The following is a 24655-nucleotide window of genomic DNA, read 5'->3' as shown; positions in this document are numbered from 1 at the left end:
CTCTATATATCGTTGTTTTCAAAATTACAGAAAATTAGATTAAGGCAATGACTGAATGTATAAAATGGTGAAAGCAAGTTACACTTGAAGCTGTAGATTATGTGCAATCCTATATTCAGTGCATTTCCAGATGTGTTTCCCGTTGATAGTTTTCTCCTTTCTGAATGCATAGCCTTCGACTACGAGTAGATCTGCACCTTTGTTGCTCTTCCCATATTCCAGAGCCATTTCAACTAAATTATCTACGAACGCCTTTATTTGCCGTGCTCAATTGAGGTCACCTTTTTGAAGCGCTCCTTTATTTGCGCGCGCATTTATTCGGCGCTCAATTGAGGTCGTCCTTTTGAAGCTCGCCTATATTTACGGGCGCCTTTATTCGGCACTCAATTGAGGTCGCCCTTTTAAAGGTCGCCTTTATTCGCCGCGCCCAATTGAGGTCGCCCTTTTGAAGGTCGCCTTTTTGTGCGCGCCCTTATTGAATTTAAAACATGGTGTCAAAATTATAGTTAAAGTTTTTGTAAAATTTGTTCAATAAAAAGGTTCTATATTTTGACTGCATCTGACATGCAATGCGATTCCTTCTCTTCATTAGTGCTACCCCCTTGAAAACTATCACTTTATGAGGCCATGCAAACCTGTATTAATAATTGTGTGCACATTAAAATTTTTTTTTTTTTGTACAATGTACAATTCTCATAACAGTGGAACAGGTTATTCTTAGCCAGTCTACTGCAGTAATTGCAGTAGAAAAATGTGGTTAACATCCTCTCATGCATGGGGAAAAAAATAACGTCAAATGCCGTGAAATCGGGATAATTTAGAAAAATACCGTGATATACAATTTTGGTCATACCGCCCACCCCTAGCAGTATACCCAAAATCCTCAAAATACAACAAACCAGCCAGGAATTTGTTAATCTAAACCAATTTGCAAAAATTAGCTGTTACTTGTACAGCGAGTGTGGGACTTCAACCTAAATGTTTTAATGTCATTTTAAAACAAGTTGCATTAACCAATTTATTTCAGCATTATTTACTAATAAACAGCAAATAAATTTAATTACTTAAATACAGATAGCAGTAAACTAATTTTCATGATGCCACTGTTTAAGGCAGCACTACATATTAATTTGCAAATCAATTCAGGAATGCTGATATACAAGAAAGGCCAGAGAAGCAGCGGAGACCAAGATGAGGCTGTTCCCTCCACCTGCACAGGATAGGTGAGCAACACTGAAAGGCTACCTGAACAAATCAGTCAAGTCAATCCTGCTATACAAGAATGGATCCGCAAAACAACTTTTTGGTGGTGAAGTCTACTTCAAAATAAAAATAAAATGAATGGGGTTCACGCCTGACCACAGGACAATACAGTCAATCTAACACCTATCCAGCCATAAACTGGAAAGCACAAGTTCTGCATCTTTCAAGCTCAAGCTACTTTTTCACAATCAAAATTATAAAACACAAATGCAAAGCATTACTTTTTTACTAAATAAAAATTGTAAAAATGTCATGCCTATTCCCACGATGTGAAATGGGTTCTACACAGCATCACTGCAAACATGAAAAACAAAGTCTTACAGCTTACCGAACACATCCACTTTCAAATAGTGAAAGGTTTTAAATTTTTAGAGAACATGCACTTGAGGTTAAATGTGTGACAAGGAGAGGAATGAGTTAATGATTCTCAGCAATGCAATATTTTTCCTGTGTTAAGAATGCATTCCTGTTCATTTCTTCAAATAGCTCCACAGAAGTTGTAAAACTTCTCTTCCACACCACACCAATTTACTGTTGGTTTGTTTAGTCCAAAAGTTAAGATAAGGCATTAAAGCCAGCACCAGTGGCAAGATACCACAGCATTGGTATAAATTGCTTTTAAACTTGAAAGAAAAACATAACATGACACAGTTGTAGACTAGACAGCCAGGCACATTCAATAAATTATACAAACTGGACTTTATCTCACCAGTCACGCATACTGCCACATGGACTGCAGCATGCCTGCAACTTCGACACGGCACATTTGTAATGTTATAGTCTACACCTCTTCTTCCCTTAATATACTACAGAGGCTCCTACCACACGCTTTTGTTGCTTGCAAAAATGCATACAACATGTAAATCTCTGGTGCATCCAGCATGTTGAGCCCCACTACAAAGAAAGTTTTCAGACTGCTAATTTGCAAAGGAAAAGATTATCCTATTTGAAGATGTATCTGAAGCATCTGCAGTCTGTATAAAATCAGGATACAAGTTTTCAGCCCCACTACAAAGAAAGTTTTCAGACTGCTAATTTGCAAAGGAAAAGGTTTTCCTATTTGAAGATGTATCTGAAGCATCTGCAATCTGTATAAAATCAGGATACAAGTTTTCAATCACATGGTTCAAATCAATGGTGAAGTAATGTTTGTCAGCAATATAAGTAATCAGTAATCAACTGCTGATGGTACTGTATATCAGGACAGGTCAAACAGGCATGGCTTTTTATTAAAAATGCTTCACTTCAGAATACAATATCTAAGGCAAATTAATGTATAGCATGACTGTGAAAAAATAAGACTAAAACAACAACTCTTCCTTTAAAAAACAACCACTTACAGATACCACATGCATATACAGTTGTGCTTGAAAGTTTGTAAACCCTTTAGAATTTTCTGCATAAATATGACCTAAAACATCATCAGATTTTCACTCAAGTCCTAAAAGTAGATAAACAGAAACCAGTTAAACAAATGAGACAAAAATATTATACTTGGTCATTTATTTATTAAGGAAAATGATCGAATATGACATATTTGTGAGTGGCAAAAGTATGTGAATCTTTGCTTTCAGTATCTGGTGTGATCCCCCCTTTGCAGCAATAACTGCTAACTGTTGCATCAGTCCTGCACACCGGCTTGGAGGAATTTTAGCCCATTCCTCCGTACAGAACAGCTTCAACTCTGGGGTGTTGGTGGGTTTCCTCACATTAACTGCTCACTTCAGGTCCTTCCACAACATTTCGATTGGATTAAGGTCATGACTCTGACTTGGCCATTCCAAAACATTAACTTTATTCTTCTTTAACCATTCTTTGGTAAAACGACTTGTGTGCTTAGGGTCGTTGTCTTGCTGCATGACCCTCCTTCTCTTGAGATTCAGTTCATGGACAAATGTCCTGACATTTTCCTTTAGAATTCTCTGATGTAATTCAGAATTCATTGTTCCATCAATGAAGGCAAGCCATCCTGGCCTAGATGCATCAAAACAGGCCCAAACCATGATACTACCACCACCACGTTTCACAGATGGGATAAGGTTCTTATGCTGGAATGCAGGGTTTTCCTTTCTCCAAACATAACACACTTCATTTAAACCAAAAAGTTCTATTTTGGTCTCATCCATCCACAAAACATTCTTCCAATAGCCTTCTGGTTTGTCCACGTGATCATTAGCAAACTGCAGATGAGCAGCAAGGTTTTTTTGTGGAGAGCAGTGGCTTTTTCCTTGCAACCCTGCCATGCACACCATTGTTGCTCAGTGCTTTCCTGATGGTGGACTCATGAACATGAACATTAGCCAATGTGAGAGAGGCCTTCAGTTGATTAGAAGTTACACTGGGGTCCTTTGTGACCTCGCCGACTATTACACGCCTTGCTCTTGGAGTGATCTTTGTTGATCGACCACTCCTGGGGAGGGTAACAATGGTCTTGAATTTCCTCCATTTGTCTGTCTGACTTTGGATTGGTGGAGTCCAAACTCTTTAGAGATGGTTTTGTAACCTTTTCCAGCCTGATGAGCATCAACAACTCTTTTTCTGAGGTCCTCAAATCTCCTTTGTTCGTGCCATGATGCACTTCCACAAACGTGTTGTGAAGAGCAGACTTTGATAGATCCCTGTTCTTTAAATAACACAGGGTGCCCACTCACACCTGATTGTCATCCCATTGATTGAAAACACCTGACTCGAATTTCACCTTCAAACCAACTGCTAATCCTAGAGGTTCACATATTTTTGCCACTCACAAATGTAATATTTGATCATTTTCCTCAATAAATAAATGACCAAGTATAATATTTTTGTCTCATTTGTTTAACTGGTTTCTGTTTATCTACTTTTAGGACTTGAGTGAAAATCTGATGACGTTTTAGGTCATATTTATGCAGAAATATAGAACATTCTAAAGGGTTCACAAACTTTCAAGCACAACTGTATTCAGTTCTTTAATGTCAAAAAAATTCTCAGAACCAAAATGTTTAGAAGTGTAACACTGTCAAAAGTGCTTCTTAATACACAGTCATAAGAAATACATTTATGCATCAAGCAACAAAGAAAGTATGGATTTGAAATTTAACAATTTTGTTGCCACAGTCACTCAAATACAGAAAAGGGTAGAGAAAAACTAATCCAAGCAATAAAACACCAATAAGGAAAATTCTGGCCTGTATCAGATTATGGAAGCAATAATCGGATAAAAAGCAAGCACAATGATAAATTATCACTACTGCCTCAGGGATCCAAAATTGCTTAGTTCAGATTCTCAGAACCAACCTCCCCCACAACCACCACTCTGCGTCACACTTTAATACAGCCATCACTAAACGGCGGACCCAGACCAAGTGACAGCACTTTCCAGAAAATGACGCATTTCTCTCTATTATAAAAAAAAATCTTGGGAGACAAGATGTGATCTTCTCCGATGATAATTTGACGTCCCACGAGAGACACTTACATCACGCGAGATAAGGCAGTGAGACAACATTTACAACAAGTTCACGGACATCTAACCTAGCAGTTGTTGGAATGCTTTTGGCAAACACACTTTGTGTCTCTCAACACAATCATAAGCAGAAGACACAGCTTGCCAGCAGCAGCAAGCCAACAGATGATCTGACTGCCAACATCCCCTCCCTCACAACGCGAGCGGCAGATATGCGAAGTAGCAAAAGGACAGCTGCTGTACAGGCTTTTAAATGATTGACACGCAGCGCAACAAGCAGAATACACAGCTCTCCAGCAGCAACAAGCCAGCAGATGATCCAACCGCTTCTCCTTAGCGTGTGTTCAGACCCCCCCCCCCCTTCACAATGCGAGCAGCGTTATACGTCCTGCGAGAAAGAAATAAAAGTACAGTATTGTTTTTACAAAAGTTTAACACTAGAAAAAACTCATAGATCCAGCCCACCTTAAATCCCTTCGCACCTCTCCGTCAGCGTCTTTTGTCTTCTAAATGTGTCGATAAGCCAAGGCAGCCTGCTATACCATCACCCCCCGTCCCAACCCCCCCAATGAACGAAGACGCCTACAACGCGCCTCTGAAACAGCGGACGCAAAGGAGTCACGGCTCCAACAACACAGAGCTCAAAGGCGCCTACAACGCGTTTCTGAAACACTACATGCAAGAGAGGCACAGATCCAAAACGAATAATCCACTGTGCCACCAGTCAGTGTGTATAGGTTGGAGTATGCTTCCTAACAGTAAACGACTTCTACCTAACGACACAGCCACAGAACAACAAAGACGAGACCGCATAGATAAACGCAATACACGGGGGCTCCTACGACACGCTTCAGACACACCAGAAGCAAAGACGTCACGGCTCCACAAAGAGCGAGCTCAACTAAATACAAACACAAGCCTGTATGGCTACGACCTGTAAATGAGCCTGTATGGATAAAACGAATGAACGAAGGTGCCCACACAAAGACACCGCTTTAGTACAAATATGTTTATTTAATTAAATGAAAACTTTACCATGGCTACGACCTGTAAACTAAACCTGAGGTAAAGCGTGCACGGCAGGTTGTACAGCCGCCTGAAAGCGACCGACCACACCATCGCATATACCACGTTCATTTAGTAATGTAGCCCTCCATGCCCGGATCCGCCGCCATGGCCACTTTAGCACGCGAATCCACCGCTGTCAGCAAACGACTTCTCGCTGACGACACAGCCATAGAAAAACAAAAACGAGACTGCATGGCTAAAAACAATAAACGAAGGCGCCTACAACTGAGTCACAGCTCCAAAAAGAAACCGCTTTAGTACAAATATGTTTATTTAATTAAATGAACTTTCCCAGGACGCACCCACCCTCCATGATATTTCATCCCTCCAAGTATCGGAGGGAACAGAAAGTGATTGCCATTCTTGGATTTGCGATTCTTTCGAGAATCGCGGGCTTGCTGGTAGTACAGAGAGGTCAGTTCCGCGCTATATGCAATCATCAGATTCAAATGTTAACAGTTCCCAAACACCCAAGGACCATCCTTTCTACATTTATGACATATGTACCTGTTGCAATGTACACACTTCTCTCTGTGCTGTGTTACTATTACACTGAAGGGGCTGGGGAAGCGGCAGTCTTGGAACAGAAGCTTGTCGATGTTGCATCCTCTCTTGCTTTATCCATCGCCTTTTCTTGTAAGAAGCGGCTACGAAGCTTCTCTGCAAGGTGAGCCATGAACACTTCTTTTCTTAGTGGCCCCCGTGCATGCCTTGCACAGTACACGTGCAATGATCACCACCAAGTCAAGCGTGTTATAGCACACAGCAACCGGCAACTGCGTGCTCCTTCTCGTACTGAATAAGCTCCTGTCTTCTGGTGCACAATGTCAACGCAGCACCAGGCAAAAAAGAGACAAATATATGTGACATTGTGGACTCTCTTACAAACAGACCTCAGTATGTGCATCTTGGGAACTGCAGGTCTGACATTGTGGTCAGCAACACAGGAGTGCCGCAGGGGACTGTACTTTCTCCGGTCCTGTTCAGCCTATATACATCGGACTTCCAATACAACTCGGAGTCCGGCCACGTGCAAAAGTTTGCTGATGACACTGCTATCATTAGCTGCATCAGGAAAGGGCAGGTAGAGGAGTATAGGAACCTAATCAAGCACTCTGTTAAATGGTGTGACTCAAACCACCTATAACTGAACACCAGCAAAACCAAAGAGCTGGTGGTGGATTTTAGGAGGACCAGGCCCCTCATGGACCCCGTGATCATCAGAGGTGACTGTGTGCAGAAGGTGCAAACCTATAAATACCTGGGAGTGCAGCTGGATGATAAATTGGACTGGACTGCCAATACTGATACTCTGTGTAAGAAAAGGACAGAGCTGACTATACTTCCTTAGAAGGCTGGCGTCCTTCAACATCTGCAATAAGATGCTGCAGATGTTCTATCAGACGGTTGTGGTGAGCGCCCTCTTCTACACGGTGGTGTGCTGGGTAAGCAGCATAAAGAAGAGGGACACCTCACGCCTGGACAAACTGGTGAGGAAGGCAGGCTCTATCGTAGGCACGGAGCTGGACAGTTTGACATCCGTGGCAGAGCGACGGGCACTGAGCAGGCTCCTGTCAATAATGGAGAATCCACTGCAACCACTAAACAGTATCATCTCCAGACAGAGGAGCAACTTCAGCGAAAGACTGCTGTCAATGTCCTGCACCACTGACAGACTGAGGAGATCGTTCCTCCCCCACACTATGCGACTCTTCAATTCCACCCGGGGGGGTAAACGTTAAATTTATACAAAGTTATTGTCTGTCTGTATACCTGCATTGTCATCACTCTTTTAATTTTAGAATATTGTTCTTTATCAGTATGCTGCTGCTGGAGTATGTGAATTTCCCCTTGGGATTAATAAAGTATCCATCTATCTAACAAACTCCTCTTATAAAAATGTCACAATTATTCCCAGTCAAGTACACGTCTTTATCTGAAAACAGCGTCAGATAGGGGGTTTGGTTGGGCAGGAAGGTGTTGTGGGAGTGTGAACATGAGCAAGAGAATAAAACACTAGCTTTGACAAGTACTATAAATTTACAGTGCTGTTACATACGCAAATCAAATATGTTTTTATTTTATATATTAAAAAGAGCAGCTCTCTACTCAACACAATAAACTTGAGAAGCTGCCAGCATCGAACCCGGAAGCTCGATTGGGAGTCAGCAGTTCTTAGCATTGCACCATGCAAGCGGTCTTATCAACTGCATACTGTAACCTGCTTTCTTTTTTCTTCAGTTATATTCTTGAATAAAAGTGCACTTGTTTCGTTATACTTGTATCTTTTGTGAAAGTGTTTGATATTTGGACTTCAGGTTTCACACGTTATACACATCGTAAATGTAGGAAGGACGGTCCTTGGGTGTGTGTGGGAACTGTTAACATTTGAATCTGATTGTACTGTATATATAGTGCGGAACTGACCCCTCTGTACTATTCTGTCCTCTGCATTTCCTGGAGTTCAAAAGAAATACCATCATGCAGCAACATGAGAACACTGGCCAAGATCGAGGAAAAAAAAAAAAAAAAAAAAAAAACAAACGTGGTCACTGACTACAACCGCATGAAGGTATGCAAATGAATATAATGTTTTTGCACCAATGAAACATTTTCCAAAATGTACAATACAGGTCATAAAATGAATTATTCCAAATGTCATATAGGACTAAGTCTCTCTTTATTTTAAGTGCAGCTTTGACATCATGGATCAGAAGGTGCATACTAATTCATTGTGAGCAGGAACACTCAAGAATAAAACTGAATAAAAAAAATTTAAAAAAGTCACATCCACAGTCATGGACGCCACTCACATCCACATTTTTCCCAGTCCCAGTCTCATTCGCGCACAAGATCTGACATGGTTTTCAAATAAACTGGGGGGAATAACAAAACAAGTTTGTTTGTTATACCTCGTCTTTATCTGAAAATGGTATCACATGGGGGGGGGGGGGGGGGTAGGTGTGTGGGAACGTGAACGAGAGAATAAAACTGAAAAACACACACCACTAACTTTGATAAGTACTATAAAATTTACAGACGCAAATCAAATGTATGGTTTTTAATTGTATGATATAAACAATAAGCTGCTCACTACTCAAAATGGTAAATTTGGGAAGCAGCTGATATCGAAACCGCGACTTCTTGATTGGAAGGCAGCAGTGCTTAGCACTGCATCACGCAGGCTGCCGTATCAACCGCCTACGGTAACCTGCTTTCTTTTTTCTTCTGTGAAATTCTTGAATAAAAGTGCACTTGTTTTGTTATACTTGTACCTTTTGTGAAAGTATTTGATATTTGTATTTCAGGTTTCACATATTATACATTTCATATCTACATTTTGTCAATTATTACTAAACCATGAAAAACGTTTCCGTGTTAACGACATTTTTACATAGATTGTTGTTGACACGGAACACACATGAAATGTATGCATTCCAAATGATGATGTACTTTTTTACCCTATGCTCCAGCACTTCACTTGAAGACAAACAATGAGCACTGAGAAATTTCTTTTCGAATTCAACTGCGGTGGTGGACGGGGGGGATGGGATACCAGGCTGCTTGCTGCTTATCGACACATTTACAAGACAAAAGACACTGATGGAGAGATGAGAAAGGATTTAAGGTGAGCCGGATTTACGAGTTCTCGTAGGCTCTGGTAATTCTAGTGCTAAATTAAAAGTGAAAATAATGCATATGCAACAATTCCCATGAAAATAAAAATCTCTTTAGATTGTATATCCAATAAACCAAACCCAGGGGTGGGCGAGTGAAGCGAGCAGAGGACGGAGCCCCCTAGTCTGATAAAAGAATGACCGATGATATTCATGCAGCATTCAAATCCAATTCTGGAGCTGTGCATATTGATTCATGTCATTCAATGCAGAGTGAATCAATGTGATTGTTACAGTACATTGGCAAAACAGGAAATAAATAAAAGAACGACAAGGAGCATGGCTTGTTCCAAAAAAGGAAAGGAGATGCAGGAAACCGAGTTCCGAAACCATGGCTTTAGTAAAAAGTAGCACAGAAAACACAGATTGTTTGCACAAACATATCCGAACTGATGGCACATAAAAAATTAACCGAGAGATGTTCAATTCATCCAAGCCCTCTCACATTCACTTACAGCCCAGCAGTGTGCAGAGGAATGTTCCATTAAAGTAGCATGGATTTTAGAGCAACATAAAAAACAACATTTTCTGATGGGACCGGTGTTTTTTGTTTTTTTTTTGTTTTTTTAAATATAATTTAGATTGTTCCATTTTCTTTTACTTAAAATGTGATGGGCCTGCTTATATATGTATTTATTAAACAGAGTGGTTTGGTTTTATATGTTAAATACAGTTATTTGTATTCCACACAAAAACAAGGTCAATTAAAATTCAAATGACTACATATACAGGGATCTGAATCTGATAGCACAAAACATGAGCTTTGGACCTTTGATAGGAGAAACTTTTCTTGGTGACAGCTCTTTAAAATTTTAAATTCACTACCCTAGTATTGAATTAAAATGTAATACTCTACTCCAGGTGGGTGTGGGGAGCTGGATTAGTAAGCTGTATAACGTCTAAAACACTTAAAACATGTATGAAAGAACACTGCAATGCTGTCAGAAGCAAATGCCCACGGTTTCCGATATATACATATAATAAATCAACCAATGCAAGTAAGATTCAGGGCAAATGCTAACAGTGACAGAGAACTGGCTGAATCATGGCTATCAAATGAAAATGCCATTATTAGACCTTTGGAAATTAACCCAGTATATGCAGACTTAAAAAGAAGAAAAGACTTCTAGACTCACCTTCCAAACCCCACCTTACTAACCTTCAATTCCCCCTCTCTCATTTGCTATATATTGCCTTTGATTCCTATATGTCTAATCATTTTCTTCTGATAAAGACACCTACCCGTTGTGGAAAGCTTAGGAATAAAAGACTATTTTAAGATATATGATTTATTTTTTTCTCCCTTGGACTTCTAGCTATCAATAGATACAGTATACACATACACACACACACACACACACAAATAACAATGAAGAATCAAATGGTCTGTTCTGATACTAAACATTTTGATATTAAGATTCATTTATAGTAATTTGACAAACATTATTAAATCAAATGCTTGTGGGCAGCTTGGAAATAATGAATTCTGCTGCCCTAAAGCTTTTTTACTAAAGTTTATAATGGCTATTATAATTTGAAAATATAGACTAATTATTCACATATGGCTTCATTGTCTTAATGGTATACTCCCTTAGCTTACCCTTAGTCATGCTAACTGGTTATTAGATAAACCTTTCTAACTGCATTACCACCACTGAAACCTGTTGTCCTGTTCCTTCCAACACAAGTGAATACAACAACAGGTTTCAACAGTGCTAATGCAACTAGAAAGGTTTATTTAAATTAACCAATTAGCATATAAACATGAATAATTTAACAATAATCTAAGCACACTAGTAAATGCCTTAGCTGTATTTTTTTTAAATCAATTTAATGGAATCTAGATAAAATTATGAATTTCTATCAAAAATGTTCATATTTCTTGGTGACCCCAAACTTTTGAACAGTACTGTATTTACTATGTTGACTGAAAATACACAACATACAAGATACAATGCATTTTATTACTACCAACATGAATCATCAGATTACTTTTTAGCACCCTAGCCTGTTAAAAGTTTGGGTTTTAAGGTTGTAGCAATACCTTAGTGGCTCTTTTATATTAATTTATTAAGGTGGTTACAAACAGCGGCACGGTGGCGCAGTGGTAGCGGAGTTTGCATGTTCTCCCTGTGTCTGCATGGGTTTTCTCCGGGCGCTCCGGTTTCCTCCCACAGTCCAAAGACATGCAGGTTAGGTGGATTGGTGATTCTAAATTGGCCCTAGTGTGTGCTTGGTGTGTGGGGTGTGTTTGTGTGTGTCCTGCGGTGGGTTGGCACCCTGCCCAGGATTGGTTCCTGCCTTGTGCCCTGTGTTGGCTGGGATTGGCTCCAGCAGACCCCCCGTGACCCTGTGTTCGGATTCAGCAGGTTGGAAAATGGATGGATGGATGGTTACAAACATTTAGCAACACTAAAGAAAAGACAATTGTTTAAATTATGTATTTTATCAAAAGCTAAAGTAAAAAATAAGTTATTTAAAATAAGTTATTTGAATTAGTATTGGAAACTGGAAATTACAACACATTGTATTACAATTTACATGTAGTTAAGAACCAGTGTTCAATTTTATTTTCATCATTTTTGGCTCATTGAATCTTGATTTAACAACCCAGATAATTGTACATCTTTCTAAAAACAAATAATATCTATATATTTATATATAATTCACTAAAGCAGCCGACCATGGGCAGGCAAGACGCAAGACAGAGCCACGCCCGCCAACTCACAGAGCCCCGCCTGCCAACTCTAAGACCATGGGATACGCACGACAGAGCCCAGCCCGCCAACTCTAACCCTCCTCCCGCATCATGGGATACGCATGACAGAGCCCCGTCCACCAACTCTAACCCTCCTCCCGTGTCATGGGATATGCATGACAGAGCCCTGCCCACCAACACTTGCAAACTGTTTTACACGCTGCATACAGCAATTCCCAACCGCGACAAACATGCTTCTTCTTAGATGGTTCTGCAGGAACGGGGAAAACCTGTGTCTAAAAAAACCTGCTTCATACCATAGTAAGATTAGCATAGTGTATTTGTTGGCTTGCCCGCCCGCCTAACTGACTGTTACCAGCATTCACCGCAACGTACTGGAGTGTAAAACAATCGCAGCTGCTACCTCAAACTGTCCTTATTCCCCGGATGTCGGATACGCAAGCACGCAAGACAGAGCCCCGCCCGCCAACTCTAACCCTCCTCCTGCCACCCTCGCAAAATGTTTACACGCTGCATACAGCAATTCACATCTGCGAGAAACATGCTTCTTCTTAGATTCTTAGATGGTTCTGCAGGAACGGGGAAAACCTGTGTCTACAAAAACCTGATTCATACCATACTAAGCATAGTGTATTTGATGGCTTGCCCACCTGACTGTTACCAGCATTCACCGTAATGTACTGGAGCGTTAAACTATCGCAGCTGCTACCTCAAACTGTCCTTATTCCCCGGATGTCGGATACGCTTACAAGACAGAGCCCCGCCCCCAACTCATCTGTGTCGCTTTCATCTGTGCTACAGTCTACATGCACCTCTGAGCCACGTTGACTGTTCATTTTCCAAACATGGCCCCCACTTCAGATGTATTTCATGGAAACAACGCTTCTTTCAATGTAATACAAATTCCTGCATCAGGTAACTGCTTCTATCAGTCGGATATTTTTGGAAAAATGTCAGACGAAACTGTTGCTCTCAAACTTGGCAACATGGTTGTAACCTTTGTTTGCCAACATTGGGATAACTTCGGTGACATGCTGTCCATTGCTCTTCGTCACGGCAGCATAGTCATACAGTCTGCTAAACAATATGTTGACTACATGAATACTTCCGGAGTTTATGGTGGGGAGGCAGAAATTGTGGCAATGTGCCAAATACTTACAGCTACTATCTATCGCAGCTGCTACCTCACAAACTGTCCTTATTCCCCTGATATCCCTGACCCCATCAGATTCAAATTTGCCTTTTACTTTTACATGCAGACAATTTCCTGTTAGATTGGTGTTTGCAAAGACAATTAATAAGGCACAAGGACAAACTTTCAAAAAGATATGCCTGTATCTGCCAAAACCAGTTTTCAGTCATGGACAATTGTATGTTGCTCTCTCCAGAGTTCCATCTTTTCATTTACTCACAGTTGTATCCTCAAACCCACCCCATTTGGACAACTGTGTCTTTCAGGAAGTGTTCAGTCATCAATAAATAATTATGCGGCGTATTCTATACCGCGGGTTGGCTAGTATTATGATAAAACACCAGGAATTACAACAGGAACTTTGACTTTTCATACAATAACCAAATCACACTTTTTAAATGGTCTACCTTTTTAGTCATTCTGGTGTGTGTTCAGACCGTAGTTTGCATGTTTGTCTATTTATTTAAATAGATGTGTTACCCATGTAAGACAGGTTGCAATTAAGTAATCCACCTAGACCTCAATGTTAATGTTTGCAGTGTAACATCTATTGGAATGTATTTTGTAAAGCTTGCAGAAAAAAAATGCATCGCATTTGTCATTTCAAAATATGGTACTTCACAAACATTTTTAGTAATAAAATGCATTTCTACAAATGTTGTGATGCATTATCTGTTGAAATGACTGATGTATATTGTCTGTTATATACCATTTGGTACGAGTCTCATAAAAGCAGTGCTAATGTTTGTGATGTGCCACCTGTTGGAACGATAAAGACATGGCAACAAGACATAAAATACTTCTCCTTTTGTATGAACTTCTGTATAAAGCCAAATCTCCCCCTATAGAAACATAAGGCTCTATTGATCTAAATCTACAGTCACTATGTGGTCTGATCTGTGATCAGAAGATACTCGCCACTCACTCAAACTAAATGAACAAACTATTCTCAATCATTGTATAACAAACTCCCTATTTCTTACAAAAATACTAACAATTCACCCATCAATAACTAATTCATCTCAGGACATACAATTACACGGCACAAAGTAAAAAAAATAAATGTAAAAGCAGAGAACAGAGTATGCTTCTAATGTTTTTATAAGTAATTTTCTTATGGATTTTTTCTATCCTTCAGCCAAAAATGCAAGTCTTAAGTACCATTATCACAATAACATTAAGACATGTCACTTACTCTGATTCAGACTGCACTTTCTATCCACATAGTGGAAGATGTTTAAGGGAAAAAAAAAAAAAACAATTTACAGTGAAAAGGAAAAACTAGAAGACTTGCATAGCACCTCAAGAGTCAATACTTACAAATGACAAAAAGTACATTTTAAACCTTAATAATTCTGGTCTATAGGACACCTAAATTGTGCTAATACAATTTGAAAACTTTACATTTTAAATATTTAAACTATTTAAAAAATAAAGTATTTTCACGACAGACTCAATAAGTAGATCAACTCATCCCTATGTCATACTTTTTTTTTGTATTTTTTTAATCAGCCGTCTATGGTGATATGCAGGTACGAATTTCATTGTGCTATGTACACATGAAATAAACACGACTTGACCTTTAGGTGATCTGATCAAGTACACATTTGTTACAGCTTGGAAGATGCCAGTACTTTAGAAGGCACGCACACACAAGGTCAATTTTGAACTTGCCAATAAGGCTATCAAAAGTCTTTGGATGAAAATGCACACGGACAAACAAACAATAGAGAAAACACCACAATATGGACACAAAGCACTGTAGGAAGGTAAATACACCAGCAGGCACCAAAGGATTATTAGTAACCCTAACATAGCACTAATCCTATTCATTTACTTGTCTGCGTTTCAACTTTTCAAAATTAAAACATCCATAAAGCAATTTAGACCTCACACTCTTTATTATTACTACTATTTATTATTATTATTATTAACAGAACCTTATACTCTATTATTATTAACAGAATTGCAGTAATGATACTATTTGCAAACTTTCCTTTGGAGAACTTGGGGTTTGAGTTTGCTTTATAATTCAGCACATTCTTCCTATTGAACTAAGGAGTTGCAGACCATTATTTGATGAATAAGGATTATGAAATAACCAGCAACCCCGCGATTCTTGAAAGAATCGCAAATCCAAGACTGGAAATCACTTTCTGTTCCCTCCGATATTTGTAGGGATGAAATTTCATGGAGGGTGGGTGCGTTCACAGTGGCAGTCACAGTATTGCGGCGACGTTGACGTACGATTCTGCTAGTCATGAGGCGTGTTTCAGAAGCGCGTTGTAGGCGCCTTCGTGTATTGTTTTTATCCATGCAGTTTCGCTTTTGGCAGTGGTGGTAGTGGGAACGACTGCGGCGCAGTGCGCATGCGCTTCATTGCGTCCACCGTGCATAAATTAAACTGTTTAGTAATATAGATAGATGGATCACTTTCAAGATATAAACTAACCTGCCTCCATAACCAGTTCAAAACGGGTGTTTTAACACTTAAACCGTATCAAAGTTTTATTAACTTAAAATAGGTAAAAAAAAAAAAGGATTTAAAAGTGAATTTAAAAGGATAACTCAGTATTTTAAAAACCAAACGAATCATTCTGTACATGTCAAGCCACTGTAACTCTCAAACCTGGCTTGATCCATTATCTACACAAACAGTTAAGTTTAAAAAAAAAAAAAAAAGTCACCTCTTTTTAATCCTCCTGTCACTGACACAACCTAATATACCATATATTCATGGTCTCCATTTGCTGCCCATGATGACACTGAATTTGGACTGTAGGTCCAATATGTATATCAGGGTGTCTACGCGGAAAATGCTTTTTTTTTGCCCGTGCTGTCAGATGACCCGTTATCCTTAAGTTTACTCTTGACATTTTCCAAAGTGTTTCCGTATGACCATTCAAAAATGAATATTTCTGCTCAATTTTTTCCATGGTTGGGCTCCTAAACAACACTGAACAGGGAGACGCTGAAAAAGGATACACAGTTTAAAATGAGCTTTAATTCACCTTGCCAGGAATCGATTGGAGCCAACGCCTGTGTGAAAAGTGGCACACTATTGATCTATTTGTCAAAACAAAAACCTGCAAATCTACTGTTAATATGTAAAGGCGTAATTTCTTGATAACACCAGTGTTGTCTTACATACAAATCTACTTAAAAAATTAAACTTAAACACGATCAATATTGTTAACCCATGGCCCAATTTCTGAGGTGAAAACACTGCTGCTATAGGCATACTGTACAAGCCTACGCTAAAAGGCAATCCTAGTTTACACTTAAATGTTGTTGTTATGCACGTTACTGTCTCTCTATGCTGTTCGAAGCCTACCGAGTACTTTTTAAAACGCACCGTCAGAACTATAAAAGGCGATTTATAAAACAATACATAAGATGTGGGCGCCTATATATCCAGTCCCGAGAACGTGCAACTGGAGATGCGGTCGTGCATTTTACTAGCTTGTCAAGTTTGTCCTGTGTGACCCAAACAACAACAGCCTGCACAAGCCTGTCTACAACTTAAAAAGCTCAAGCTGATCCATGCCACGTTGATTTGGCAGATCTGATCGTGGCCGTGATCTGGATTTGCTTTATTATTTTTTTGCTCTAAGGTTTAAATTGTAAAACTCTTAGTGCTGCAAGTGTGTGCTTCTCGCACTCCGACGCACAATACTTCCACTCAGTAGTTACTAACACACTGGTTAACAGGCCGCGGTGACACCACCGAGCCGGAACTGCATTTACCACACTGACAGCAAGACAAGAACGTCAGTTCGCTCTACGAAGTTACGATGTCGCCATTCAGCGAGGCTGTTACTTACAGTTAGACCCGACAGCTTCCAGTGAACCAAGACCCTCCGCGAAAACTCGCGTGCTTGCTACATGTTAAGCGCGAAACCCAGAGCTGTACACGGCGACCACTGAAAAAGCTACCCCGACAGAGTAAATGAGGAAAAACACTTCCACCAACGAGCCACGGCCCAGCAGCAAGAAGGGAGAAAACAGTCCACCAACCTTCTTTAGTTCCTTGTGCAGCATGACAGAAAGCCATTAAAAATAACCGAAACACTCCTAAGCAAGCAGCTTTATTCCCCAGTTGTGAGAGAGGGCAAACTACTAACGAAACCCTCTTCGCCATACTGCTGTATCACAAACACTATGTAGGAAACGGGGTTTGCGCGCTGATATAAGCAAAACTGTATTGCCTACAGCGCCCCCACGCTGCTTCTGGTTAAGAATAAAACTACAAATGACACTCATATACTTCAGTCCTATACGAGCACTCGTGCGGAAGTGACGTCATTATAGTGTGACTTGAGCCTTTCATAACCGTATTTACTAAAAGAGATGCGCAAATTTACCGCTTAGCAATCTGGGAAAATATCTGTCCGTTTTAGTTAATCGCTTAACAAAGTGCGTCCAGTTAACACATTTATTACCATCATGTATTATGAAGCTTAGCATGTGCAAATGTTAATATAAGAATATTAATTTCTTCGGACGCCGTGCGATGAACTGGAGTCCCGTTCGAAATATGTCCCTTGCCTTCCTGAAGATGCTTTCGGATAGGCTTCGTTCTTTGTGAACTTCAGTTGAACTAATGGGGTTCCGAATGTTTGTCGGGTCTACGTAATTGAAGGATGACGAAACACTTATAACTGTTGGACATTGGTTGGTCCGAAAATTCGAAGGTATTCAGCGATCGCCTCCGACTCACGTGAAGAGCAAGGAGGTTTTTACCCAATAACGAGTACTAATTTTATAATGAACCCTTTAGCACTGACCACTAGGAAATAAACCTGCTCACCAAGAGTGTCCAGAAAAATAACCAGAATAACCAATGTACCCGTGAATATACTGAGCAGTCGCACAATATCTGTAAAAACAACTCTCATAAAATGTGTACATCTAACTTTTACGTATGCAGTTACTTGACAGACAAAGTTTATGTTACAACGATTAAAGCGCTAAACTTGGCAAGCAATGGCCAATCAGTTGTGTGTGAGATATTTCCCAGCAGAGCATTTGTAGACCTCATATTCTAGCTTGGCATCACTGCATGATAATGCACTTAATCAATGTAAATATTTGAGGTAGTATGTCACCTCACAATATTTGCTGTACGTTTCTAATATAATAAATATTTGCGGTAATACGTTATTCTATCATAATATTTACATGTTTCTGAATTATGATATTTAAAAATTATATATTTTATTTTAAAAACAAACAAAAATAGATGAATCAGCATACATGTTTTCTCAATAAAATCTTGATATGCAGTAAGTCTTTCCCTGCATCAATAGACAAAACAATGTAAAGTTTTTGTTGCTGTTTTTTGATAATTTTAGATTTAAGTATTAAAAAAACATTATTTTGCACATTGAAAACATGGCAATAGCTAGTGGGAAAGCGTTAGCTTTAAATGATTTAAATGCTAATAGTGTAAAGTACAGTTGTGCTTGAAAGTTTGTGAACCCTTTAGAATTTTCTATACTTCTGCATAAATATGACCTAAAACATCATCAGATTTTCACACAAGTCCTAAAAGTAGATAAAGAGAACCCAGTTAAACAAATGAGACAAAAATATTATACTTGGTCATTTATTTATTGAGGAAAATGATTGAATATTACATTTGTGAGTGGCAAAAGTATGTGAACCTCTAGGATTAGCAGTTAGTTTGAAGGTGAAATTAGAGTCAGGTGTTTTCAATCAATGGGATGACAATCAGGTGTGAGTGGGCACCCTGTGTTATTTAAAGAACAGGGATCTATCGAAGTCTGCTCTTCACAACACGTTTGTGGAAGTGTATCATGGCACGAACAAAGGAGATTTCTGAGGACCTCAGAAAAAGAGTTGTTGATGCTCATCAGGCTGGAAAAGGTTACAAAACCATCTCTAAAGAGTTTGGACTCCACCAATCCACAGTCAGACAGATTGTGTACAAATGGAGGAAATTCAAGACCATTGTTACCCTCCCCAGGAGCGGTTGACCAACAAAGATCACTCCAAGAGCAAGGTGTGTAATAGTCGGCGAGGTCACAAAGGACCCCAGTGTAACTTCTAAGCAACTGAAGGCCTCTCTCACATTGGCTAATGTTCATGTTCATGAGTCCACCATCAGGCGAACACTGAACAACAATGGTGTGCATGGCAAGGTTGCAAGGAGAAAGCCACTGCTCTCCAAAAAAAACATTGCTGCTCGTCTGCAGTTTGCTAAAGATCACGTGGACAAACCAGAAGGCTATTGAAAGAATGTTTTGTGGACGGATGAGACCAAAATAGAACTTTTTGGTTTAAGTGAAAAGCGTTATGTTTGGAGAAAGGAAAACACTGCATTCCAGCATAAGGACCTTGGGCCTCATGTATAAACGGTGCGTACGCACAGAAATGTTGCGTATGAACCTTTCCACGCTCAAATCGCGATGTATAAAACCTAAACTTGGCATAAAGCCACGCACATTTCCACGGTAACTCATACCTTGGCGTACGCAATTTCTCCGCTCGGTTTTGCAGACTGGCGGCACCCAGCGTCAAAGCAGTGCTACTGTTCCTGCGTGGTCACCTTTCTTTCTTAGATCCACATTCCTGACGCGGCTTTATAAATACACTGAAACTAACTGCATATTGTTTATTAGTGTAATGCATCTGATTGTAATTAACCTGTAGCAATATAATGGTCCAGGGAATAGCCATAGTATTCCAAATACCATAACTGCTTTAGCGTTGTAACTCTCACTGCATCTTCTTCTTCTTTCAGCTGCTCCCGTTAAGGGTTGCCACAGCAGATCATCTTTTTCCATATTACTCTCGCTGCACCACTCGGAGTATTTATATCACTGTATCTGAGTGGGGAATCACAGCAGCAGCTGAAATATCGGTATACAGCATGAAGCAGACGCTGACTCAGCCATGGCAAAACGCTTTATAGAGACTTCCCAGTACGGACTTCGCGGTTTAGAAAAGGTTTCATCCCAAGAACTCTAAACGCACTCAATCAGTCCATCAACTGCTCCTTATATAACTGTTTACTTATAAGTACAATCACCTCACTGTAAACTTGCACTACAGTTATAATATTGCACAACCTGCGCCACTTTATAAAGCGCGTATTTACATATGATGACGGAATTCATTTTTATGATGAAATGCAGCAAAATATGTTGACTATATTATACAGCTAAAACTTTAACTTCATTTAAATAATCTGTATTGTTAATAATTAAACATGTGAGGACACGGTGCCGCAGCGCTAGCTAGCTCAGGGATTGTTCCTGCATTGCGTTGTATTCTTGCGCTGACGCGACACTGGAAAGATAGACGGATAGAATAATTAAACATTTACTACGAAGATATTTCGATGTTCCTTAAAAGTTCTGAAGAATCGGCGTTCTAAGCTTACAGATGGCTTAACGTCTATTACAGAGCTGATTGTGTGGCGATTGGTCATTTGGAGAAAGAAAAGTAAGGACAGGAATTGGAGGTTAGTACGTTTGAAAGAGACAGTACTTCTGTAATAAATTATTTCATCGAAGGTCGCACATGGCGCAGCAAGCCTCTTGCGTGAGATATGCACAATCACTGCGCCACCGTGTTCCCATGTTTAATAACATGCTTTCATTCCTATCATCATGACAATGATATCACGTATACATGTCAGTATTTTAATTATTCAGAGAGCTGTAATATCACAAATGTAATGGATTCTGTGTCGGAGAATGAGAAAGAACGGAAGCACGTAGTGATTCACATACATAGAGCACATTGAAGATCAAATACAGAACAAAGCATTTAACGTGCTACTTGAGAAACTAGTAAAATAAACGATGTTAAGATGAAGTTTATGATGTTCTACTTTAATGGCAAAATAAACTACGTGAAATTTCGAGATTAAAGTTGACATTTCGTGCTTTTTTCCCACTGTGTGCCTATTTTTTTTTCTGTACCCTGATAAGCTTTCATATGACACTCAGACAGTGGGCTACGACTCGCCTTTTCACGGCGACTTTGATATGTGATTTCTTTTTTATTTCGGGCACTGTGCGAGTTTGTGAAGTTGAGCCTTCGAGTTTCTCCGACACTCTGTCACTCGATCAACTTTCTTTTGTTGATTATACCACTGCTTAAACCAACAAATAGTACGTTTTTCCTTTTCCTCCACTTGGTATTCGCTGAAATTCTTATATTTCCCCCGTGCTTTTCCCATTGTCTTTTCACAGAAGGTTATTTATATTGATTTGCATATTGAAAGAGGCGTAATTCTGGGAGGAGTTGGGGCGGGACAGCAGGCGCGTGCACGTGCGTTACTTTTCACGCCGATCGGGATTTATGTAGTGGAAGAACGTGAAAGTATGCGTGCGCACAGATTCCTGCATCTGGATTTTTCTGTGCGTACGCACAATCCCGCTTTTGTGCTTACGCCATGTTATAGTGTGAGTTCTACGCACGGCTTTATACATGAGGCCCCTTATCCCATCTGTGAAACGTGGTGGTGGTAGTATCCTGGTTTGGGCCTGTTTTGATGCATCTGGGCCAGGACGGCTTGCCTTCATTGATGGAACAATGAATTCTGAATTACATCAGAGAATTCTAAAGGAAAATGTCAGGACATCTGTCCATGAACTGAATCTCAAGAGAAGGAGGGTCATGCAGCAAGACAACGACCCTAAGCACACAAGTCGTTCTACCAAAGAATGGTTAAAGAAGAATAAAGTTAATGTTTTGGAATGACCAAGTCAAAGTCCTGACCTTAATCCAATCTAAATGTTGTGGATGGACCTGAAGCGAGAAGTTAATGTGAGGAAACCCACCAACACCCCAGAGTTGAAGCTGTTCTGTACAGAGGAATGGGCTAAAATTCCTCCAAGCCGGTGTGCAGGACTGATGCAACAGTTACCGGAAACATTTAGTTGCAGTTATTGCTGCAAAGGGGGGGTCACACCAGATACTGAAAGCAAAGGTTCACATACTGTTGCCACTCACAAATATGTCATATTCAATCATTTTCCTTAATAAATAAATGACCAAGTATAATATTTTTGTCTCATTTGTTTAACTGGTTTCTCTTAATCTACTTTTAGGACTTGAATTAAAATCTGATGATGTTTTAGGTCATATTTATGCAGAAATATAGAAAATTCTAAAGGGTTTACAAACTTTCAAACACAACTGTAAGTTAATTTTCACAGAGACTGTTCAGATTTATATCCAGCATCTTCGTACAACACAAAGGAACACCTGTCATCTGTCAACCTTGTCCAAGCATAAAAGTGAGAGATCTGGCAACTCTGGTAAACCTAGGGTCAATAATATTCACCCCACATTTCCAGATCACCTGATGAAATTACTTCACCCATCAGTGAAACACCCAATCTTACGCTTACCCCATCAGAATATCTGATATGAGTCTAGAGTCAAGGGTCTAGGCCAGACTAAAATTGACAGGTTATTCTCTTATTCATTTAAGTACACAACAAAATACAATAAACAATTATATGAATGTATGCATACATATAATACAATAAGCTAATTTCTTTCCTGTGTAATATAGAGCCTCTGTTTCACAGTTAAAATTAATAATTAATAAATCCTGCAGCACTAGTTTAGAGATTCTGCCCTACTCTTCTGTGTTTAAATGAGTAGTCTGTTGTAATTCAACAATACTCTGGACTTCATAATCTAACTTTTAAAAAGCTTGTTAAATATGTTTTCTGTTCCTTACTCCAATAAATGGAAACCTGCCATGTAGAGAAGCTGAACTCTGGATTCCATCCACTCATTTTGAAGATGAGTCACATTCATCTTTTTGCTGCCCCACCTTCACTTGAAAGGATAAAGTGACACTAATTAGTGAATCTATTGCTTGGACAGCAAGGTACAGTAGGCATTGTACTTGGACACCATCTGATATGTTCCACAATATTAATGCTGATGTCTCTATTCATAAGAAATATATGGGCCTATTAAACTTAAATGTTTTTCCAACACACAAATTATGTAAGACAGATTGGGTATACTGTATAAAATGAAAAAAATACATTTCTATTCAAATAATTGTAAATTTATTCAGTTTCTAGCAACACAGTGAAAAAGTAGTCATTAGAGGCCAAGACAACTTACTTTTGCTTTGGAAACAGTGATGAGGAATAGTGCTGAATGACTAATTCTTTTTTGTGTTGTTAGTAAAGGGCACAATAGCTGGGGATTTACTTATTGCTTAAAGTTTTTTCTGTTTTGTATGTTTTCACTCTTAAAACAAGAAACTTTTCTCCATTGGAAAAAATGTGCATTTTTAGCATAGAGAAAACCATTCTCAGAAGACATTAATTATACTGCATGCTATTGAAAACAAGGAACGGGTTACTGGAATTTCTTTAAACAATTTTTATGTAATCAAAAATACTGCTCCGGAAATAGCTGTCATGGTATGGTAGTGCATGAGTGAACAATGTAAAACTGTAAAAGGGATCCTGCTTTCCCCTTAGACACTATCAAAATCAGTACATTGGAATTTTGTCTTCTTAGCACTCTCCATGTTATCATGACCATTTTAGTACTTGTAGTTAGGGAAATGTAATAGGTCATGGTTGGTATCAGGGGAAATTAACTCATTACATCATTGTTAATTAAAATAATTTTGGGTGGAAGATGGGTTACTGTGATTCCTTTGTAAAGTGATAACTTCTGAATAATAAAGACAGTCTACAAGAATAGAAGAGAAAAAATCCATTAGTTAGAAAGGTATGATGTGGATGTTCTTGCTATTATAAGAAACACTCCTGAATATAATGAAATGGTAAAATTTCACACTAAGAAATAAGTGGTTAAGTGGAATATATTAAATACTAGCAAAATACCCGCGCTTCGCAGCGGAGAAGTAGTGTGTTAAAGAGGTTATGAAAAAGTAAAGGAAACATTTTAAAAATAACGTAACATGATTGTCAATGTAATTGTGTTGTCATTGTTATGAGTCTTGCTGTCATATATATATATACATACATATACACATATATTTTATATATATATATATATATGTATATACACATATATTATATACTAGCAAAATACCCGCGCTTCGCAGCGGAGAAGTAATGTGTTAAAGAGGTTATGAAAAAAAAAGGAAACATTTTAAAAATAATGTAACATGATTGTCAATGTAATTGTGTTGTCATTGTTATGAGTGTTGCTGTCTTTTATATATATAATATGCACACACACACACATAAACATATATATACATAAACATATATACATACATATCTACATATACACATATCTACATATACATA

General features: G+C 39.0%; 1 protein-coding gene and 1 long non-coding RNA gene across 2 annotated transcripts in view; one reads left to right on the top strand and one right to left on the bottom strand.

The window, feature by feature from the left end:
• Positions 1-17557, bottom strand: part of tmem131 (transmembrane protein 131) — a 165678-nt gene extending 148121 nt beyond the window's left edge. The window contains exon 1 of the mRNA XM_051926866.1: positions 17379-17557. Within this exon, the coding sequence (XP_051782826.1) occupies positions 17379-17502 (124 nt within the window). The 5' untranslated portion in view covers positions 17503-17557. The remainder of the gene's footprint in view (positions 1-17378) is intronic.
• Positions 17558-18592: 1035 nt separating this feature from the next.
• LOC127527639 (uncharacterized) lies at positions 18593-22773 on the top strand. Its single transcript, XR_007934824.1, has 2 exons — positions 18593-18819; positions 22543-22773. It is a non-coding gene; the product is annotated as an uncharacterized LOC127527639 (long non-coding RNA).
• The last annotated feature ends 1882 nt before the right edge of the window (positions 22774-24655 follow it).

This window comes from Erpetoichthys calabaricus, chromosome 4 (assembly GCF_900747795.2).
Source record: "Erpetoichthys calabaricus chromosome 4, fErpCal1.3, whole genome shotgun sequence".
Classification (NCBI taxonomy): domain Eukaryota; kingdom Metazoa; phylum Chordata; class Cladistia; order Polypteriformes; family Polypteridae; genus Erpetoichthys; species Erpetoichthys calabaricus.
This window is presented reverse-complemented; position numbering and strand designations above follow the sequence as displayed.